The following is a 19,094-nucleotide window of genomic DNA, read 5'->3' on the forward strand; positions in this document are numbered from 1 at the left end:
GCCCTAGGTCACGACTTCTGTGCGGAGGGCCACGGCTGTGTGGAGCACTCTGACTGTATCAACTTGGAGGCTGGGGCCTGCTGCAGCTGCAAGGACGGCTTCCGCCCGCTCCGAAATGACAACGCATACTGTGAAGGTACATAAAGGATTCTAATAAAATAATAATAGAATTGATAACAAACGCCTTCCATTGATCTACTGTTTTCCTCCAGGATAATTTATTTTGTAGATCCAGTTTGCTTTTCCTTTTGTGCACTTTGGTTGAACTGTGAGGTACTTGTAACATCATAATTCTTATTTTGCAACATAACTACATCTTTCAACACTTTGAGAGATGACATACTGTTAAACAGACTCTCTGCTGTGATTTGTGTGGAGGTATTAGACATACGTACAGTGTCTGATCCAGGGACTTACTTTCACTGACATTCTCACACCACTCTTGTCCCTTTGTCTGCTTGTGGTTAGTCTCTACTGTCTATTGGTATGAAAATACAGAACGCTCCCTAGCTGTGTTTATTGTATCACTGTCAAGAATACATCAGTGCTATTTTATGAGCAGAGATGCTCATAAGTAGTGCTGTCATGTAAGTAGTGTTACACTATATATACAAAAGTATATGGACACCCCTTCACATGAGTGTATTCGGCTATTTCAGCCACAACCGTTGCTAACAGGTGTATAAAATCGATCACACAGCCATGCAATCTCCATAGACAAACATTGACAGTAGAATAGCCTGTACTGAAGAGCTCAGTGACTTTCAACGTGGCACCGTCATAGGATGCCACCTTTCCAACAAGTCAGTTCGTCAAATATCTGCCCTGCTAGAGCTTCCCCGGTCAACTGTAAGTGCTGTTATTGTGAAGTGGAAACGTATAGGAACAACAACTGCTCAGCCGCGAAGTGGTAGGCCACACAAGCTCACAGAATGGTACCGCCGAGTGCTGTAGCGCGTAAAAATTGTCTGTCCTCGGTTGCAACACTCACTACCGAGTTCCAAACTGCCTCTGGAAGCAACATCAGCACAAGAACTGTTCGTTGGAAGCTTCATGAAATGGGTTTCCATGGCTGAGCAGCCACACACAAGCCTAAGATCATAATGCCAAGCGTCGGCTGGAGTGGTGTAAAGCTCGCCGCCATTGGATTCTAGAGCAGTGGAAAAGCGTTCTCTGGAGTGATGAATCACGCTTCACCATCTGCCAGTCCAACGGATGAATCTGGGTTTGGCAGATGCCAGGAGAACGCTACCTGCCCCAATGCATAGTGCAAACTGTAAAGTTTGATGGATGAGGAATAATGGTCTGGTTATTCATGGTCCGGGCTAGGCCCCTTAGTTCTAGTGAAGGGAAATTCTAGACAATTCTGTGCTTCCAACTTTTGGCAACATTTTTGGGAATTCCTTTCCTGTTTCAGCATGGCAATGCCCCTGTGCACAAAGCGAGGTGATTTGGCCCTTCACTTTTGAAGATTGGAAAACGTGTTAATACATCAATGGCATTATAATTTCACATGGGTTGCCTGCTAAAATACATGCTCGTAAATGCTATATAACACACTGAATATAGATGTCTTTGCCCCTCCTCCCCTCCCTCTGTTGAACTTCCCACATACATACAGTACATGTATGCTTCTTACTATACGGAATCTTCCTGGGATGATCAAAGACGAGATGACTGCTTCATCTGCAGTGATGTCATGCTTTAACATCTACAGTGTTCACCCCAACTCATAGTAATACATGTGGGATTCCGGGAGCTAAATCTAAACATGACGTTGATGACTAGTGCAAATAAGCCATTAAATCTTGGCTCCATATCGCTTTCTTCCTCACTGCCTCACTCCGTGACTGTGTGCATACATGCCCTACTTTTAGCAAGCTGACAAATTCCCTCCAACTTCTCACCTTCACCAAGATCAGTGGGATGTCTTTGGCTACATGTTCATTGGCGCTGACAGAGATATCCAAGGAGGGAAAGACATGTGTGTGAGAAAGAGAACAGTTATTCCTGACCTCATGTCAGTCTGTTTTAATATGCTGAATATGACCAGTTGGTCAGGTAATTACACTATCTCTGGGAATCTGCATAATTGAAGATGCCATCAGCCCCCAGTCTCAAATTAATGGAGTGTATGGTCTCTGGGCTTCAGGTTAAGCTCTTGCCACACGGCACCACCTCCACGCACTGAAATAGACTGTGACCTCCCTCCGCTGTGTACATGCAGCACTACAGGCAGCTTAACCCACTATATGTTGGAGGGAAGAGTTTTGCTAAAGGCTTTGCAAAATCTGTGAAGAAGACGTGTCCAATGTTTTTGCACACCTATTGTGTTATGAACCTGAAGGTTCAAATTAGGTGTGCATATTTCAGTTTAGAATTTAGCCATATTAGTTTTGTTTTTGTTTTTATTTAGCTTTATCATGGTGTTGTAGTATGTTTGGAAATTGACCATATTCATGACTGTATTCAGTTGTTCACTGAATGACTCAGTGATGAACAGCCATTCCATCAAAGGGGCAATCAGCTGTTAAAACGACAACAAAGCGTTTTCCCCGCCATTGTTTTGGTAAAAAGCTGAGGGATGCGGCTGGAAGAATGTAATCACTCTTACATTCATAGACTTAGCTATGGATGCATGGACCGGCCCACTCACCTCGAGAGTGACCCAGTCTCTGTATGAAATTGGATAGGGGTGTGATCTGAAAACTGCATTTGCATCTGAAATTGCGTAGGGACCAAATTGACTGTAACTCTCACAAAATAAATGTATTTTTGAGGGTGTTTCTGGAAATCACTTACATTTTGAGTAATGTGCCCTGCTAAAATAAGTGGACCCGTCAACATACACTATAGTTGTTTTGAGGATCACACAGGTGTATGAGAGAATGTTGTTGTTCAGATAATAGTCTGGACAAAGATAGTTATGCCATTTTGCTGTTGAGGGTTGGTATACGTCAGTAGACAGATGCACACAGACATTGAAATTGGCAGGTTCCAAATGTTTGTCAGCTTCATTATCAGATCGCAGAAGAGATGAGATGGACTCTGATAGACAGTCTTGCTGCACACAATGTACATAAAGTACATACAAAATACCCCAATACAGTTCCCTGCACCCATCAGGCAGGATTCAGATAGGACTAGGTATATCTCTGTCTGGAGGAAAAGACAGACACTAACGTTAGCTCTTTAAAACAGTCCTAGGTCACTGATGTGCTGAAAATAGCATATGAGATCACTCCTGTGTAAATGTTTCATAGAAGCAGTGGTAGCAGAGACAAAGGGGGGCAGATGCACTCCTCTCCCAGCCTCTCTCTGCTCTGTGAGATAGATAAAGTGCTGTTCTCTCAGACAGAAAAGCACCAGAACCCATCTCTAAGGGGTTGTGTCCCAAATGGCACCCGTGTTCCCTATGTAGTGCACTACTTTTGACCAGAGCCCTATGGCACCTGTGCAAAAGTAGTGCACTACATAGGGAATAGGGTACCATTTTGGATGTAGTCTCAGTCCCTCAGAAGGCAGCCATTAAGAAGGCTCCTGAACAGCTTTTACCCCCAAGCCATAAGACTGCTGAACAGTTAATCAAATTGCTACCCAGACTATTTACATTGACCCCTTTTATTATTTTTATGATTTTTATTTTGTTTGCACTGACTGTATGAGCACTCTACACTCTACCCACACACTCACACATACTACACTGAACCTTCAACACACACACTACATACGCTCACAAACACACACACACACACACACACACATGCATATTGACGCCACACACACACACTCACTCGCACATAGACACACTTTCACACTCTTCACATATGTTGCTGCTACTCTGTTTATCTATCCTGATTGCCTAGTCACTTTTACCCTTACTTACATGTACATATTACCTCAACTACCTCGTACCCCTGCACATTGACTCGTTACCAGTACTCCTTGTATCGCATTGTTATTTTATTCATACTATTTCCTTTTATGAATATTTTTTATTTTGCAAATATTTTTCAACTCTGCATTGTTGGGAATGGGCTCGTAAGTAAGCATTTCAAGGTAAAGTGAAATTTGGCGCATATGACCAATTTTGATTTGTATTTTCCAACACAGCTCCATGTGTTGGGGTGTATTAAACATAACTGTTAGAGTAAGAGCCAAGCTGCTGTGGCTATGTGATGGACTGTGTGATTGGCTCTAAATTGAGGCATCAGTAAAGCGCTCTAAAGGTTGAAGCTAGTCTCATTATTAGTATTTTTACCACAGGAGAAAAGGCAAGGGGCAGATCGTGTAGGTTTTCCTCTTTATTTTCATTATTTTCATTATTTTCTGGGTCTCTGAAAATTACTGTAGTATCACTTTTCTTTTTATACCTCAAAAGGACAATTTGAAATGCGTCTCTATTTTGAAGTCAACTATCGGCATTTGCACATTGCAAACCTCACAAGAGATTTATCTAGTGTATGATTACCATTCAGAGGGACTATGTTGTGTACCATCCAGTGCATTGTGACTTGGCCGGTGTATTTTGCAGCGTGTTTTAATGTCACAAGGTGGAGGGAGGCTAATTGGTGTTGACTGAGGAGCACAGCTCACTCCCCAACGCAATCACTGCTGGGATGAGCCTGACCCACACAGCGTGCAAACGCCAAGACTGCTGACAAACACCCTGTGGTGCTGAAAACCAGGCCAGTCTGTAAATAGCAACAGCATATGACAGCAACCGCGCTCCTACTGTGTCCTTCATCACCAGAGACACTTCCCCTGTGTTTGTCAGGCAGCATTAGAGACAGCTACAACTACTAGCACCTGTTATTCAGAGAGAAGGATGATAGATGATGGTGATTCATTGATTCATTCAAAGAGGCAAGATTCCTCAAGATTAATGAGTGCCGTGAAGGAGCGTAAAGCCCACTCACTCCCTCAGACAAATCCCCCATCATTTCCTTACATGCTTGATAGCATAGCAAGGAGTTTTTTCCATAAAATACATTAGCATTCATCTAGCTTGTCATGACACACACGCACGTGCACAAACACGCACACACACACACACATACACACACACACACAGTGCATTCCTCAGTGTCTGCAGAGTTCATTCATACCAGTCCATTATTCTAAACTCAGGTACTGTAGTGGGATGATTCCTCTCACTTCATTCTCGCTATGATTTATCACTTCTGGTTGTTGCTTTGAAAAGAGACAATGGCTGTACTGCTTTTTAAACAGAATTGAGACAGAATTGTTGTTGCATCCTAATGTGCTTCTTTTCACTCCATTGTGTTAATTGTTTCGCTTTCCAAAACAGTTTGAGATGCTTTTCCATGTTTGTTTTGGTCTTTTTAAAGATTACTCATTGCCTGGTTTTTGAAAGAGATGAAAAGATGTTGAGCATTGTCTCTCGCCCATTAAAACACAAGCAACAAAGCATATAATCTCCCCACCAATGTTTAGGCAATTGTTCTGAAGAGATACTAATGGCTTCCTAGTTGTTTACTGAGAGGCCTGTTTGCGTAGAGTGATTATAACATGTAGCTTGAAAATAATCGGAGACTCTTGGGATTTTAACATAAAGTAGCCAGCTATTTTTTCCTCTATCAATTACAGCTGCAGACTCTGCTGAATGAAGGAAATGGAGTTGCATTTACTCTCCCTCCTAATATACCATGCTCTGCCTCCTTCGACCTAAGCAATATATTGTGGAAAGTATTACACAGGAACACTCAAAGTCAATCTTAAATTAATCATTGTTTATTGTCAGCATGCTTGAGAGGTTCCAACAAAGTTAATTCCCCAAAGTGAACGTCTGTCAGAAGCTCGAACGGGGCAGTCCTGTTAGTTCCCTTATATACTGACAAGTCATATTTGCACGATTTAGCTTATTCACTGTTCCCCGAGCGCCGAAGACGTGGATGTCGATTAAGGCAGCCCCCCCCCGCACCTCTCTGATTCAGAGGGGTTGGGTTAAATGCTGAAGACACATTTCAGTTAAAGGCATTCAGTTGTACAACTGACTAGGTATCCCCCTTTCCCTTTCATAATGAATTAATCATTCATGTTTGCTTCATTCATGTGACCGACCAATACTGGGTCATGCATGTGACAGACCAATACCTCACAATGCTTCTTCTCTCTAAGCGGAGACCTTAAAACTGAGATATCTCTAAACAAGGCTGTTACGCTCGATGAGGATAAAGGTAAGGAGTCAGGCGCAGAGAGCAAAGGTAACGGGAAAAAACCACTTTTAATGTCCACCCAGAAATACAACTGGTAATGTAAAAAAAAAACATTGGCGTACAACTCCAACCTGAATAAAGTCCAAAACTGGAAACATAAATTCAGTCTGTGGTAAAACCCAATGAAAAATAGCAACCTCAACATACAAACAGAGAAACAAGCCCGCACAAACATAAACGGGCTAAACGAACTTAAATAACCCCACCCTAACAACCAAACACTAAACAGGTGAAATCAATTAGACAAAAACAAACGAAAAGGAAAAAAGGATCGGTGGCAGCTAGTAGACCGGCGACGACGACCGCCGAGCGCCACTCGAACAGGAAGGAAGGCCACCTTCGGTAATACTCGTTACAGTACCCCCCTCCTGACGCGCAGCTCCCGCAGCGCGCCGACGCCGGCCTCGAGGACGACCCGGGGGCCGAGGCGCAGGGCGATCCGGATGGAGGCGATGGAACTCTCTCAGCATAGATGGATCCAATATATCCCCCACCGGGACCCAGCACCTCTCCTCCGGACCGTACCCCTCCCAGTCCACGAGGTACTGAAGGCCCCCCACCCGACGTCTGGAATCCAGAATAGACCTTATCCTGTACGCCGGGGACCCCTCTATATCCAGAGGGGGTGGAGGGACCTCCGGCACCTCACCTTCCTGCATGGGACCAGCTACCACCGGCCTGAGGAGAGACACATGAAATGAGGGGTTAATACGATAATAAGAAGGAAGTAACAATCGGTAACACACCTCATTTATTCTCCTCAGGACTTTAAATGGCCCTACACACTGCGGACCCAGCTTCCGGCAGGGCAGGCGGAGGGGCAGGTTTCGGGTCGAGAGCCAGACCCTATCCCCCGGTGCAAACACGGGGGCCTCACTGCGGTGACGGTCAGCGCTCTTCTTCTGTCGTCTACTCGCCTGACGCAGAGACTCCTGGACGGCTCTCCAAGTCTCCTTAGAGCGCTGTACCCACTCCTCCACCGCAGGAGCCTCGGTCTGACTCTGATGCCATGGTGCCAGAACCGGCTGATACCCCAACACACACTCAAATGGTGACATGTTGGTAGAGGAGTGGCTTAGTGAGTTCTGAGCGATCTCTGCCCAAGGGATGTATCTTGACCACTCCCCTGGCCGGTCCTGGCAATACGACCGCAGAAACCTACCCACCTCCTGGTTCACTCTCTCCACCTGCCCATTACTCTCCGGGTGATACCCCGATGTAAGGCTGACCGAGACCCCCAAATGCTCCATAAACGCCTTCCATACTCTGGAAGTAAACTGGGGACCCCGATCAGAAACAATATCCTCGGGCACCCCGTAATGCCGGAAGACATGGGTAAATAATGCCTCCGCAGTCTGCAGGGCCGTAGGGAGACCGGGCAACGGGATAAGACGGCAGGACTTAGAGAACCGATCCACAACGACCAGGATCGTAGTGTTCCCCTGAGATGGAGGTAAGTCAGTCAGAAAATCTACCGAAAGATGGGACCACGGCCGTTGTGGAACGGGGAGGGGTTGTAACTTCCCTCGAGGCAGGTGCCTAGGAGCCTTACTCTGAGCGCACACCGAACAGGAAGAGACATAGAATCGCACATCCTTCTCCAAGGTGGGCCACCAGTACTTCCCCCTAAGACCTCGCACTGTCCTCGAAATACCCGGGTGACCCGACGAGAGTATACCATGAGCCCATCGAATCAATTGATCACGAACAGCGAGCGGTACATACCTACGCCCCTCCGGGCACTGTGGAGGTGCAGGTTCCTCCCTTAACGCCCGCTCGATGTCCGCGTCCACCTCCCATACTATCGGTGCCACCAACTTGGCCGCCGGAATGATGGGAGTAGGATCGATGGACCGTTCCTCTGAGTCATAGAGACGAGACAGCGCGTCGGCCTTAGTATTAAGTGAACCTGGTCGATACGAGATAGTAAAACGAAATCTGGTGAAATACATGGCCCACCTTGCCTGACGCGGATTCAGTCTCTTAGCTGATCGAATATACTCCAGGTTACGGTGGTCAGTCCAGATGAGAAAAGGGTGCTTAGCCCCCTCAAGCCAGTGTCTCCACACCTTCAAGGCCTTAACCATAGCCAACAACTCCCTATCCCCCACATCATAATTCCGCTCCGCTGGCCCAAGTTTTTTCGAAAAAAAAGCACAAGGGCGGAGTTTTGGTGGCACACCCGAGCGCTGTGAGAGCACCGCTCCAACCCCAGCCTCGGATGCGTCCACCTCTACTATAAACGCCAAAGAAGGGTCCGGATGCGCCAACACTGGCGCCTCGGTAAACAGCACCTTCAACCTACAGAAGGCCCTGTCTGCCTCTGCCGACCACTGCAAACGCACCGGCCCCCCCTTCAGGAGTGAGGTAATAGGGGCTGCTACCTGACCAAAACCCCGGATAAACCTCCGGTAGTAATTGGCAAACCCTAAGAACCGCTGCACCTCTTTTACCGTGGTCGGAGTCGGCCAATTACGCACGGCTTTTACGCGGTCACCCCCTATATCCACCCCCGAGCTGGAAATGCGGTAACCCAGGAAGGAAACGGCTTGTTTAGAAAACTCACATTTCTCCGCCTTCACGTACAAGTCATGCTCCAGCAGTCGCCCAAGAACCTTGCGCACCAGAGACACATGCGCGGCGCGTGTAGCAGAGTAGATCAAAATATCGTCAATATACACCACCACACCCTGTCCGTGCAGGTCTCTGAGAATCTCGTCAACAAAGGATTGAAAGACAGCTGGAGCATTCTTTAACCCGTACGGCATGACGAGGTACTCATAATGGCCCGATGTAGTACTAAACGCGGTTTTCCACTCATCTCCCTCCCGAATACGCACCAGATTATACGCGCTCCTGAGATCCAGTTTCGTGAAGAACCGTGCTCCGTGGAATGATTCCATCGCCGTAGCGATGAGAGGTAGTGGGTAACTAAAACCCACCGTGATGGAATTGAGACCTCGATAATCAATACACGGACGCAACCCACCATCCTTTTTCTTCACAAAAAAGAAACTCGAAGAGACGGGTGACATGGAGGGCCGAATGAATCCTTGTCCCAGAGCTTCCGTGACATATGTCTCCATAGCCAACGTCTCCTCCTGGGACAAAGGATACACATGACTCCTGGGAAGTGCAGCGTTTACCTGGAGGTTTATCACGCAATCCCCCTGTCGATGGGGAGGTAATTGGGTCGCCTTCTTTTTACTGAAGGCGATAGCCAAATCGGCATACTCAGCGGGAATGCGCACGGTGGAAACCTGGTCTGGACTCTCCACCGTTGTCGCACCGATGGAAACTCCTACACACCTGCCTGAACACTCATCAGACCACCCCTGTAGAGCTCCCTGTTTCCACGAAATAGTCGGATTGTGAATAGCCAGCCAAGGAATTCCCAGCACTACCGGAAACGCAGGTGAATCGATAAGAAACAGACTAATCCGTTCCTTATGATTCCCCTGCGTAATCATCTCCAAAGGAATTGTGGACTCCCTGACCAGGCCTGACCCTAACGGTCGACTATCTAAAGAATGTACAGAAAAAGGGGGGTCAACCTTAACTAACGGAATCCTCAACCTCTGAGCGAGTCCGCGATCTATAAAATTTCCAGCTGCGCCTGAATCGACTAGCGCCTTATGCTGGAGAGAGGGAAAAAATTTAAGGAAGCATATTAACAAAAACATGTGACCAACAGGAAGCTCTGGGAGAGTGTGGTGCTGACTCACCTGAGGTGACCGAGGAGTGTTCTGCCTGCCCTCTCTATTCCCAGATGACCTCCTCCAGCACCGACCGGAAGTGTGCCCTCTTCGGCCACAACTGGTACAGGAGGAGCCTCCTCCGATCTCCCTAGATGCTGCCCCTCCTAGCTCCATCGGGATGGGAGCAGGAGGGTCAGGAGATGGAACGAACAGGACCCTTTCAGAACGTCCGCGAGCAGCTAGCAGATGGTCTAACCGGATAGACATGTCTATTAGTTCATCCAAACTTAGCGAAGTGTCCCGACAAGCCAGCTCTCTGCGGACGTCCTCTCTCAGGCTACACCTGTAATGGTCTATCAGGGCCCTGTCGTTCCATCCTGCTCCAGCAGCCAAGGTCCGGAAATCCAGCGCGAAGTCCTGCGCGCTCCTCGTCCCCTGTCGTAGATGGAACAGTCTCTCACCCGCCGCTCGGCCATCTGGAGGGTGATCAAACACGGCCCGAAAACGGCGGGTGAACTCCGGGTAGTGGCCCCTCGCTGAGTCGGCCCCGTTCCAAACTGCATTGGCCCACTCTAGGGCTCTACCCGTCAGGCAGGAGACGAGGACACTCACGCTCTCCTCATCCGAGGGAGCCGGTCGAACGGTGGCCAGGTACAGGTCTAATTGTAGCAGGAATCCCTGGCACCCCGCCGCCGCTCCATCGTACTGGCTAGGAGGCGTAATACGCAACGCGCTGGTACCGGGTCCCGCTGGAGGAGATGGTAATGGTGCTGGAGGGAGGGTAGGTGGGCTTGTAGTGTTTGTAGGGAGACCACTCCTCTCCCAACGATCCATCCTCTCCATCATAAGATCCATTGCTGATCCAATACGATGAAGGATGGACGTGTGATGAAGGACTCTCTCCTCCATCGTGGGGAGAGGGGTGGTCGCTGCTCCTGCTGGCTCCATTCGTGGTGCGGGCTTCTGTTACGCTCGATGAGGATAAAGGTAAGGAGTCAGGCGCAGAGAGCAAAGGTAACGGGAAAAAACCACTTTTAATGTCCACCCAGAAATACAACTGGTAATGTAAAAAAAAAACATTGGCGTACAACTCCAACCTGAATAAAGTCCAAAACTGGAAACATAAATTCAGTCTGTGGTAAAACCCAATGAAAAATAGCAACCTCAACATACAAACAGAGAAACAAGCCCGCACAAACATAAACGGGCTAAACGAACTTAAATAACCCCACCCTAACAACCAAACACTAAACAGGTGAAATCAATTAGACAAAAACAAACGAAAAGGAAAAAGGATCGGTGGCAGCTAGTAGACCGGCGACGACGACCGCCGAGCGCCACTCGAACAGGAAGGAAGGCCACCTTCGGTAATACTCGTTACAAAGGCTCTGTGTGTACTGACAAATTGCAGACACTGATAGTGAGGATTCGTTCAATCAGTCACTTGCATAAACACAGAAATTGGTTTATAGAAAAGCACAAACATAGAACATAGAAATTGGTAAATAGAAAAGCACCAACAGCATTTTCCATCACAAATACATAGACAATTAACATGTATCATCACAGTAAGTGGAGTGCTGCCTAGAGAGAAACCTATTGAGGACCTATTTCTTTATTGTAATACGTAGAATCATTTAAAAACATAATTCATACGGAAAGCGGTGGCACCTACTGAATTGTCTGAAAGACAGAAATGTCTGAAAACTCTCCAAACAGAATAGCCTATCTATATACTGCAGCTCTGTTCACCGAAGGTGCTTCAACAAAGTACTGAGTAAATGGTCTGAATGCTTATGTAAATGTGATATTTGTTTTGCTTTGTCATTATAGGTTATTGTGTGTAGATTGATGAGGGGGAAAAAATAATTTATACATTTTAGAATAAGGCTGTAATGTAACAACATTTTCTACACACAATAACCTAAAATGACAAAGCAAAAACAAATTTCATATTTACATAATCATTCAGACCATTTACTCAGTACTTTGTTGAATGTGGAAAAAGTAAAGGGGTCTGAGTACTTTTCGACTGCACTGTATACAGTAGATCACTGGTTGTTGGTTGAGCTCTGTTTCCATTGCACTGTGTTGAATCACAATATGAGCATTTTATTTACCCCAGCAGTGAGATTCTGCATGTTGTGTATAATGCTTTTGATAGGTTATTTTGTTTGTGTACTTCACAAAGAGTTGCTGTGACCACTCTCCAAGGGTCTCTCAGGGGGATGCAAACCCATTTCACACCTCACACATGTACAGGTTACCCACTTGTACATACAGTGAAACAGGACTATATAAGCACCCCCTAATTATTATATTAGCTAATGGGATTAGGAATACATTTATAAAAGATTGAATCTACTGCCTTGTGGTGAGTCATTATGCATAAAGAAAATATATAGACAGTTCTGTGAAGTTGACTACTTGACTACTTGGCTTCTCCAGTACAACAGCAGGGATAGGCAACTGGCCCTCCTTTTGAAGGCCCTCAATCAAAAATATATCTCACTCAGATATCATATTAAAACCTGCAAACATTTCTCTCCACCCTATTGGAAAATATGTAGAATTGCAGGAAATTAGCTGTTAAACAGCAACATTTTCTCTTCGCCCCATGGCAAAATGTGTAGAATTACACGAAATTAACTCTAAAATGTAAAAAATGTATCTTCTGTCAAAAGTGGGCTGCTAAAATGTTTTGCTTGCAATGTGGTGGTGGGGGAGGGGTACGCAGACCTGCGAGCAACTGCCGCCCTTCAAGATTTTTGATGGCCACCACCCCATCAATGTTGCCCATCCCTAATCTAAAGTATGAGTAAAGGATGTTGTTCTTTGAGTACATGGAAGATCTAGAAGCACAGCCTCCAGTGTCCCCCTCCATCTCCCCAGGGTCTCCACTGATGAAGAAAAACTACACTTGAGCTCTCCCTCCTTCCCTAGCTTTGTATGAGGACTTAAAGCTGATCTGGGGCCCTTGTCTTTAGTAGAGCACCAGTTAGAGGATCCTAGGGTTGGCCATGCATGACCAGCTGTCCCGTCTTTACACCTCTCCCCAGATATCGATGAGTGTGCAGAGGGGAAGCACTACTGCAGGGAGAACACCATGTGTGTCAACACCCCCGGCTCCTTCATGTGTGTCTGCCACACGGGTTACATCAGGATCGATGACTACTGCTGCACGGGTGAGTCCTTTCTTCTGGCAGACTCTTATAGCTGCTATCAGGAGAGACCCATACTGCCCTACCAAGCAAAAAGGCAGTAACTGCTAATTTGGTCGAAAATTAGTTAATGTCATTTTTGCTACATTAAATACATGCTTAATCATGTGGACAAGTGTCCTTCCACTATTGTTTCTTGGAGAAAATGGGGGTCATGTCAGCAGTAACTGCATAAAGTTATTGTGAAACCACGTTAATAAAAAACATTTTTCTTAGTTCCACGCTATGAGCAGTTACTGCCTTTTTGCTTGGTAGGGCAGCATACTGTACTTGTTTCATGTTTATGACTTCGGACTAAACCGTTGAAAGCTGCAGAGGGGAGCCTTTAACAGAAGTTATTGGAAGGGATATTATTTAATAAGGCAACTTAGCTGTGCTCAGTGTGTGCGTCAGCGTTTGTGTGTGTGTGTGTGTCAGTATGTGCGCACAATTGTGACTCATGCTTGTGAGCCTTTTTAAAACAGTTCCAGAACTATCATCATGTGATGAAAACACTTCAAACACTGCATAGCCATGTACAATTGAAGTCGGAAGTTTACATACATCTTAGCCAAATACATTTAAACTCAGATTTTCACAATTCCTGACATTTAATCCTGGTAAAAATTCCCTGTCAGTTAGGATCACCACTTTATTTTAAGAATGTGAAATGTCAGAATAATACTAGAGAGAATGATTTATTTCAGCTTTTATTTCTTTCATGACATTCCCAGTGGGTCAGAAGTTTACATACACTCAATTAGTATTTGGTAGCATTGCCTTTCAATTGTTTAACCTGGGTCAAACGTTTTGGGTAGCCAGTTCTTCCATCATCTTGAATATGCGCCTCGGAATTCAATAAGGGCAATGTGTTTGTCTTCACTTCTAGCTTGTGAGAGGACCCGAGATGGCTATGAGAAGGACCCGATCACGTGACGGGCATTGGCTAATAAGAATTGAGATATCTAAGAGAGCAATGTGAGTGAGAGTTTCTTCGGAGCACGCAACCGGGAGAAGGGAATTATAATTATTATATTCAGCCCAAGGGCACAACGGCCACTGGCCGCAAAAGGTATGCATTTTTTTAGAGGGCATTACGGCCACACAAAGGGTATGCCACCTCGAAATTCAAGGGATTATCAAGTGCTTGTAAATTTTTTAATGAGAGACAGATGAAATGTGTGCAGCATCCACACAAAAAAAAACAGAGCTCATGCCTTCCATGCAACTTTAAAAAAAATCATCATTAGTCACGATGCAGCCTTAGAATGTACAAAATATCTAAACATATAGCCCAACGTTTGTATCAAAACTAAAGTTGCATAAATAAATCTAAATTAAGCATATAGGTGGACCTGTTTCTTTGTTAACCGCTCAACACAGAATAGCCACATGTGTGTACTCCCAGAAATCTTTTGGAGAAAATATCCTTTCTATTTTATTCAGCTACGGTTGAAGTCGGAAGTTTACATACACCTTAGCCAAATACATTTAAACTCAGTTTTTCACAATTCCTGACATTCAATCCTAGTAAAAATTCCCTGTCTTAGGTCAGTTAGGATCACCACTTTATTTTAAGAATGTGAAATGTCAGAATAATAGTAGAGAGAATGATTTATTTCAGCTTTTACTTCTTTCATCACATTCCCAGTGGGTCAGAAGTTTACATACACTCAATTAGTATTTGGTAGCATTGCCTTTAAATTGTATGACTTGGGTCAAATGTTTCGGGAGCCTTCATCAAGCTTCCCACAATAAGTTGGGTGAATTTTGGCCTATTCTTCCTGACAGAGCTGGTGTAACTGAGTCAGGTTTGTAGGCCTCCTTGCTCGCACTTTTTTCAGTTCTGCCCACAAATGTTCTATGGGATTGAGGTCAGGGCTTTGTGATGGCCACTCCAATACCTTGACTTTGTTGTCCTTAAGCCATTTTGCTACAACTTTGGAAGTATGCTTGGGGTCGTTGTCCATTTGGAAGACCCATCGCGACCAGGCTTTAACTCCTTGACTGATGTCTTGAGATGTTGCTTCAATACATCCACATAATTTTCCACCCTCATGATGCCATCTATTTTGTGAAGTGCACCAGCCCCTCCTGCAGCAAAGCACCCCCACAACATGATGCTGCCACCCCCGTGCTTCACGGTTGGGATGGTGTTCTTCGGCTTGCAAGCTTCCCCCTTTTTCCTCCAAACATAAAGATGGTCATTATGGCCAAAAAGTTATATTTTTGTTTCATCAGACCAGAGGACATTTCTCCAAATAGTACCATCTTTGTCCCCATGTGCAGTTGCAAACCGTAGTCTGGCTTTTTTATGGCGGTTTTGGAGCAGTGGCTTCTTCCTTGCGGAGCGGCCTTTCAGGTTATGTCGATATAGAACTTGTTTTACTGTGGATATAGATACTTTTGTACCTGTTTCCTTCAGCATCTTCACAAGGTCCTTTGCTGTTGTTCTGGGATTGATTTGCAATTTTCGCAGCAAAGTACACTCATTTCTAGGAGACAGAAGTCTCCTTCCTGAGCGATATGACGGCCGCGTGGTCCCATGCTGTTTATACTTGTGCACTATTGTTTGTACAGATGAACGTGGTACCTTCAGGCGTTTGGAAATTGCTCCCTAGGATGAACCAGACTTGTGGAGGTCAAAACATTTTTTATGAGGTCTTGGCTGATTTCTTTTGATTTTCCCATGATGTCAAGCAAAGAGGCACTGAGTTTGAAGGTAGGCCATGCACAAAGTAGATGTCCTAACTGACTTGCCAAAACTATAGTTTGTTAACAAGTTAAACGAGTTTTAATGACTCCAACCTAAGTGTATGTAAACTTCCGACTTGTACATACAACCTCAAATACCAGTGCACCCGCACATTGACTCTGTATCGGTACCCCCCTATATATGGTCTCGCTATTGTTATTTCACTGCTGCTATTTAATTACTTGTTACTGTTATCTCTTATTCTTATCTGTATTTTTTGAAACTGCATTGTTGGTTCAGGGCTCGTAAGTAAGCATTTCACTGTAAGGTCTACTACACCTGTTGTATTCGGCGCATGTGACTTGGCGCATGTGACTTGAATCGCTTTGAGATTCTTTGAAAGCGCTATATCAGTTGAACAAATTAGAGCAGGCAGGGCGTGCATGTGACAGTTAGAGTGGGGAGGGAGAAGCGGCAGCCAAGTCAATCTATACTGAACAACAATATAAATGCAACATGCAACAATTTTACGATTTTACTGAGTTACAGTTCATGTAAGGAAATCAGTCAATTGAAATAAATTCATTAGGCCGTAATCTATGGATTTCACATGATTGGGCAGGGGCACAGCCATGGGTTGGCTTGGGAAGGTATAGGCTCACCCACTTGGGAGCCAGGCCCACCCACTGGGGAGCCAGGCCCAGCCAATCAGAATGAGTTTTTCCCCACAAAAGGGCTTTATTACAGACAGAAATACTCCTCATTTCCATCAGCGGTCCAGGTGGCTGGTCTTAGACGATCCCGCAAGTGAAGAAGCCGGATGTGGACGTCCTGGGCTGGCGTGGTTGCAAGTGGTCTGCAGTTGTGAGGCCAGTTGGACATACTCTACTCCAAATTCTCTAAAACGACGTTGGAGGTGGCTTATGGTAGAGAAATTAACATTAAATTCTCTGGCAACATCTCTGGTGGACATTCCTGCAGACAGCATGCCAATTGCATGCTCCCTCAACTTGAGACATCTGTGGCATTGTGGTGTGTGACAAACTGCACATTTTAGAGTGACCTGTGCCACACCTGTCAAGTGGATGGATTATCTTGGCAAAGGGGAAATGCTCACCAACACGGATGTAAACTAATTTGTGCACAAGATTTGAGATAAATAAGCTTTTTTTGCTTATGGAACATTTCTGGGATCTTTTATTTCAGCTCATGACAGATGGAACCAACACTTTCCATATATTTATATATATTTTTGTTCAATATAAAAAGACTGCAAGCAAGATTCCTCATCTTTCTTCTCCTCTGTTCTTCCCTGTTCTGTTTCTCTGTCAGCAGTACTGTAGCCCTCCATGTTCAGGTCAGCCAGTTCTCTTCACACCAGATTGAAATGCCACATGGTGACACAGTTACTACTGACACAAGCACTCTTTTTCTGTAGAGGGACATGCTCAGCCTGACTTCCAGTTACCCTTAGAGTTGTGTTCCCTTAGATTGTTTCAGGCAGTGAGTTGAAGAAACAGACTTTGGGAAATATTTACTAAGTTTGCATCAATAAAGTTTGTGGTTTTCAGAAGAGAATGATACTGCAGCTAAAAAGCTTACAATTTCTTCTAAAGTCCATGTTTTTACCATGGATGTCATATGTAGGTGCAGACCTTGAATAGATAAATGGCAAATACACTACTTGAACTTGAGTAGACCTTTGTGACTACACTCAGGCTTTAATGAAGATCATTTGATTATGGCCCTGACTTCTTGATGACCCACAAACTGTTGACGAACCACCATTGTTCCATTAGTCATTTTAAATCAGTCTTACGTTTCACAATAAACAATATCACAAAGATAAAAAAAGAAATCAAATATTTAAAATAACATCATGACTAATATTGTTACTGAACAGCAGGCCCATGTCTCCTTCCAGTTGTAAAGATGACTCAATAGTATACGCATAGATACAGTATGTAGCATGGTCGTCATGTTCGCTGTGAGTGCATTACAGTGAGAGTTATGAGGCTAAGTAGATCCCTGTGTGTGTCGTCTCTGAGGGGGACACAAAACATTTCCTCTTCGTCTGTAATTAAAAAAGCAATTACCACTAATTCAAACTAACTCAGCACGGAGGAGAGGAGACAGAGAGAAGAGGAGGTAGAATGCATAGTAAAGGAGCAGCCTGCCTGGCTGAGATGTGCCAGAAAGAGGCATGCATCCCAAATGGCACACTATTCTCTTTATAGTGCACTACTTTTGACCAGGGCCCGTAGGGAGGGCCCATAGGGCTCTGGTCAAAAGTAGTGCACTATATAGGGAATATGGTGCATTTGGGACATAGCCAGAGAAAGGATTCGGGCCTGCTGCAACGCTGCTCCCCCCCCCCCCCCCCCCCCCCTCCCCTCTGAGCTTCTGGGTTTGACTTAAAGCAGTAAGAGTCTGTAAGACACACCAAGACAATGCAACAACACAGCAGATTTTTTACATTTCCTGACTGCCACAACTATGCCAATGGTGGGTTTCCCCTTGTTGATGAGAACAGGAAACAGAAGAGGATATGGGAATGGAGGTGGTGAGGCTGTCAGTAGGTATTTTAGGAATGTTTCAGAAGGAATAATCATGAGAATTCTCACTCATCTCACACTTTTTTGTTCTCTTATTTATTCAGTGAAGAAGAGACACACACCTTGCGTACTCAGTCTTTTCTCTGGTGTTAGTTCTCCTTAGACACACCCTGAATTACATTCCACTCACAGTTATATTTCTATGCATCTTAGAGCCGGATGCAGTCTCCTATTCATTTGTCTCCTATCCTGCAACCCATTAGTTTCACCGATTTACAATGAAGATTAATACTGCAGCCCAGTGGATTAAGTTGTGTCTCTGTATTTTAAATAGAATCTTATTAAAATGCCTTCAAGTCAGAGCCATGCACACCTCTGTTATGCATCATGATTAAACCGAGGTGTATTCAGGGGGCCTGATGTAATGACTTTCTGCCTGCTACAGTACAGTCAAATTACTGTCGTAATCTCTCTCTGGGTTATTGGACTATCAGTGTATATTCACAAGCATTGCCTCAGCGCATGATATAGAATCGCTCATATAGAGCCACACTCCACCTCTTATCTGATATTAAAAAGATGAATTATGGTTAAATTGTACTTAATTCAAAACTTGTCCGATGGACCCATATGTGGCTAAATCAAATCAAACCGACACAATCTTATTAGAGCACATACACAAGGCACTGCCTCCGACAAGATTCATG

The 19,094-nt window shown here is 45.0% G+C and overlaps 1 protein-coding gene across 1 annotated transcript in view; it reads left to right on the forward strand.

Annotated features, from left to right (window-relative positions):
* LOC139539745 (protein kinase C-binding protein NELL2a-like) overlaps positions 1-19,094 on the forward strand; it is a 112,923-nt gene that overhangs the window by 40,209 nt on the left and 53,620 nt on the right. The window contains exons 12-13 of the mRNA XM_071342981.1: positions 8-136; positions 12,997-13,122. Of these exons, the coding sequence (XP_071199082.1) occupies positions 8-136; positions 12,997-13,122 (255 nt within the window). The remainder of the gene's footprint in view (positions 1-7; positions 137-12,996; positions 13,123-19,094) is intronic.

Source organism: Salvelinus alpinus, chromosome 15 (assembly GCF_045679555.1).
Source record: "Salvelinus alpinus chromosome 15, SLU_Salpinus.1, whole genome shotgun sequence".
Taxonomy (NCBI): Eukaryota; Metazoa; Chordata; class Actinopteri; order Salmoniformes; family Salmonidae; genus Salvelinus; species Salvelinus alpinus.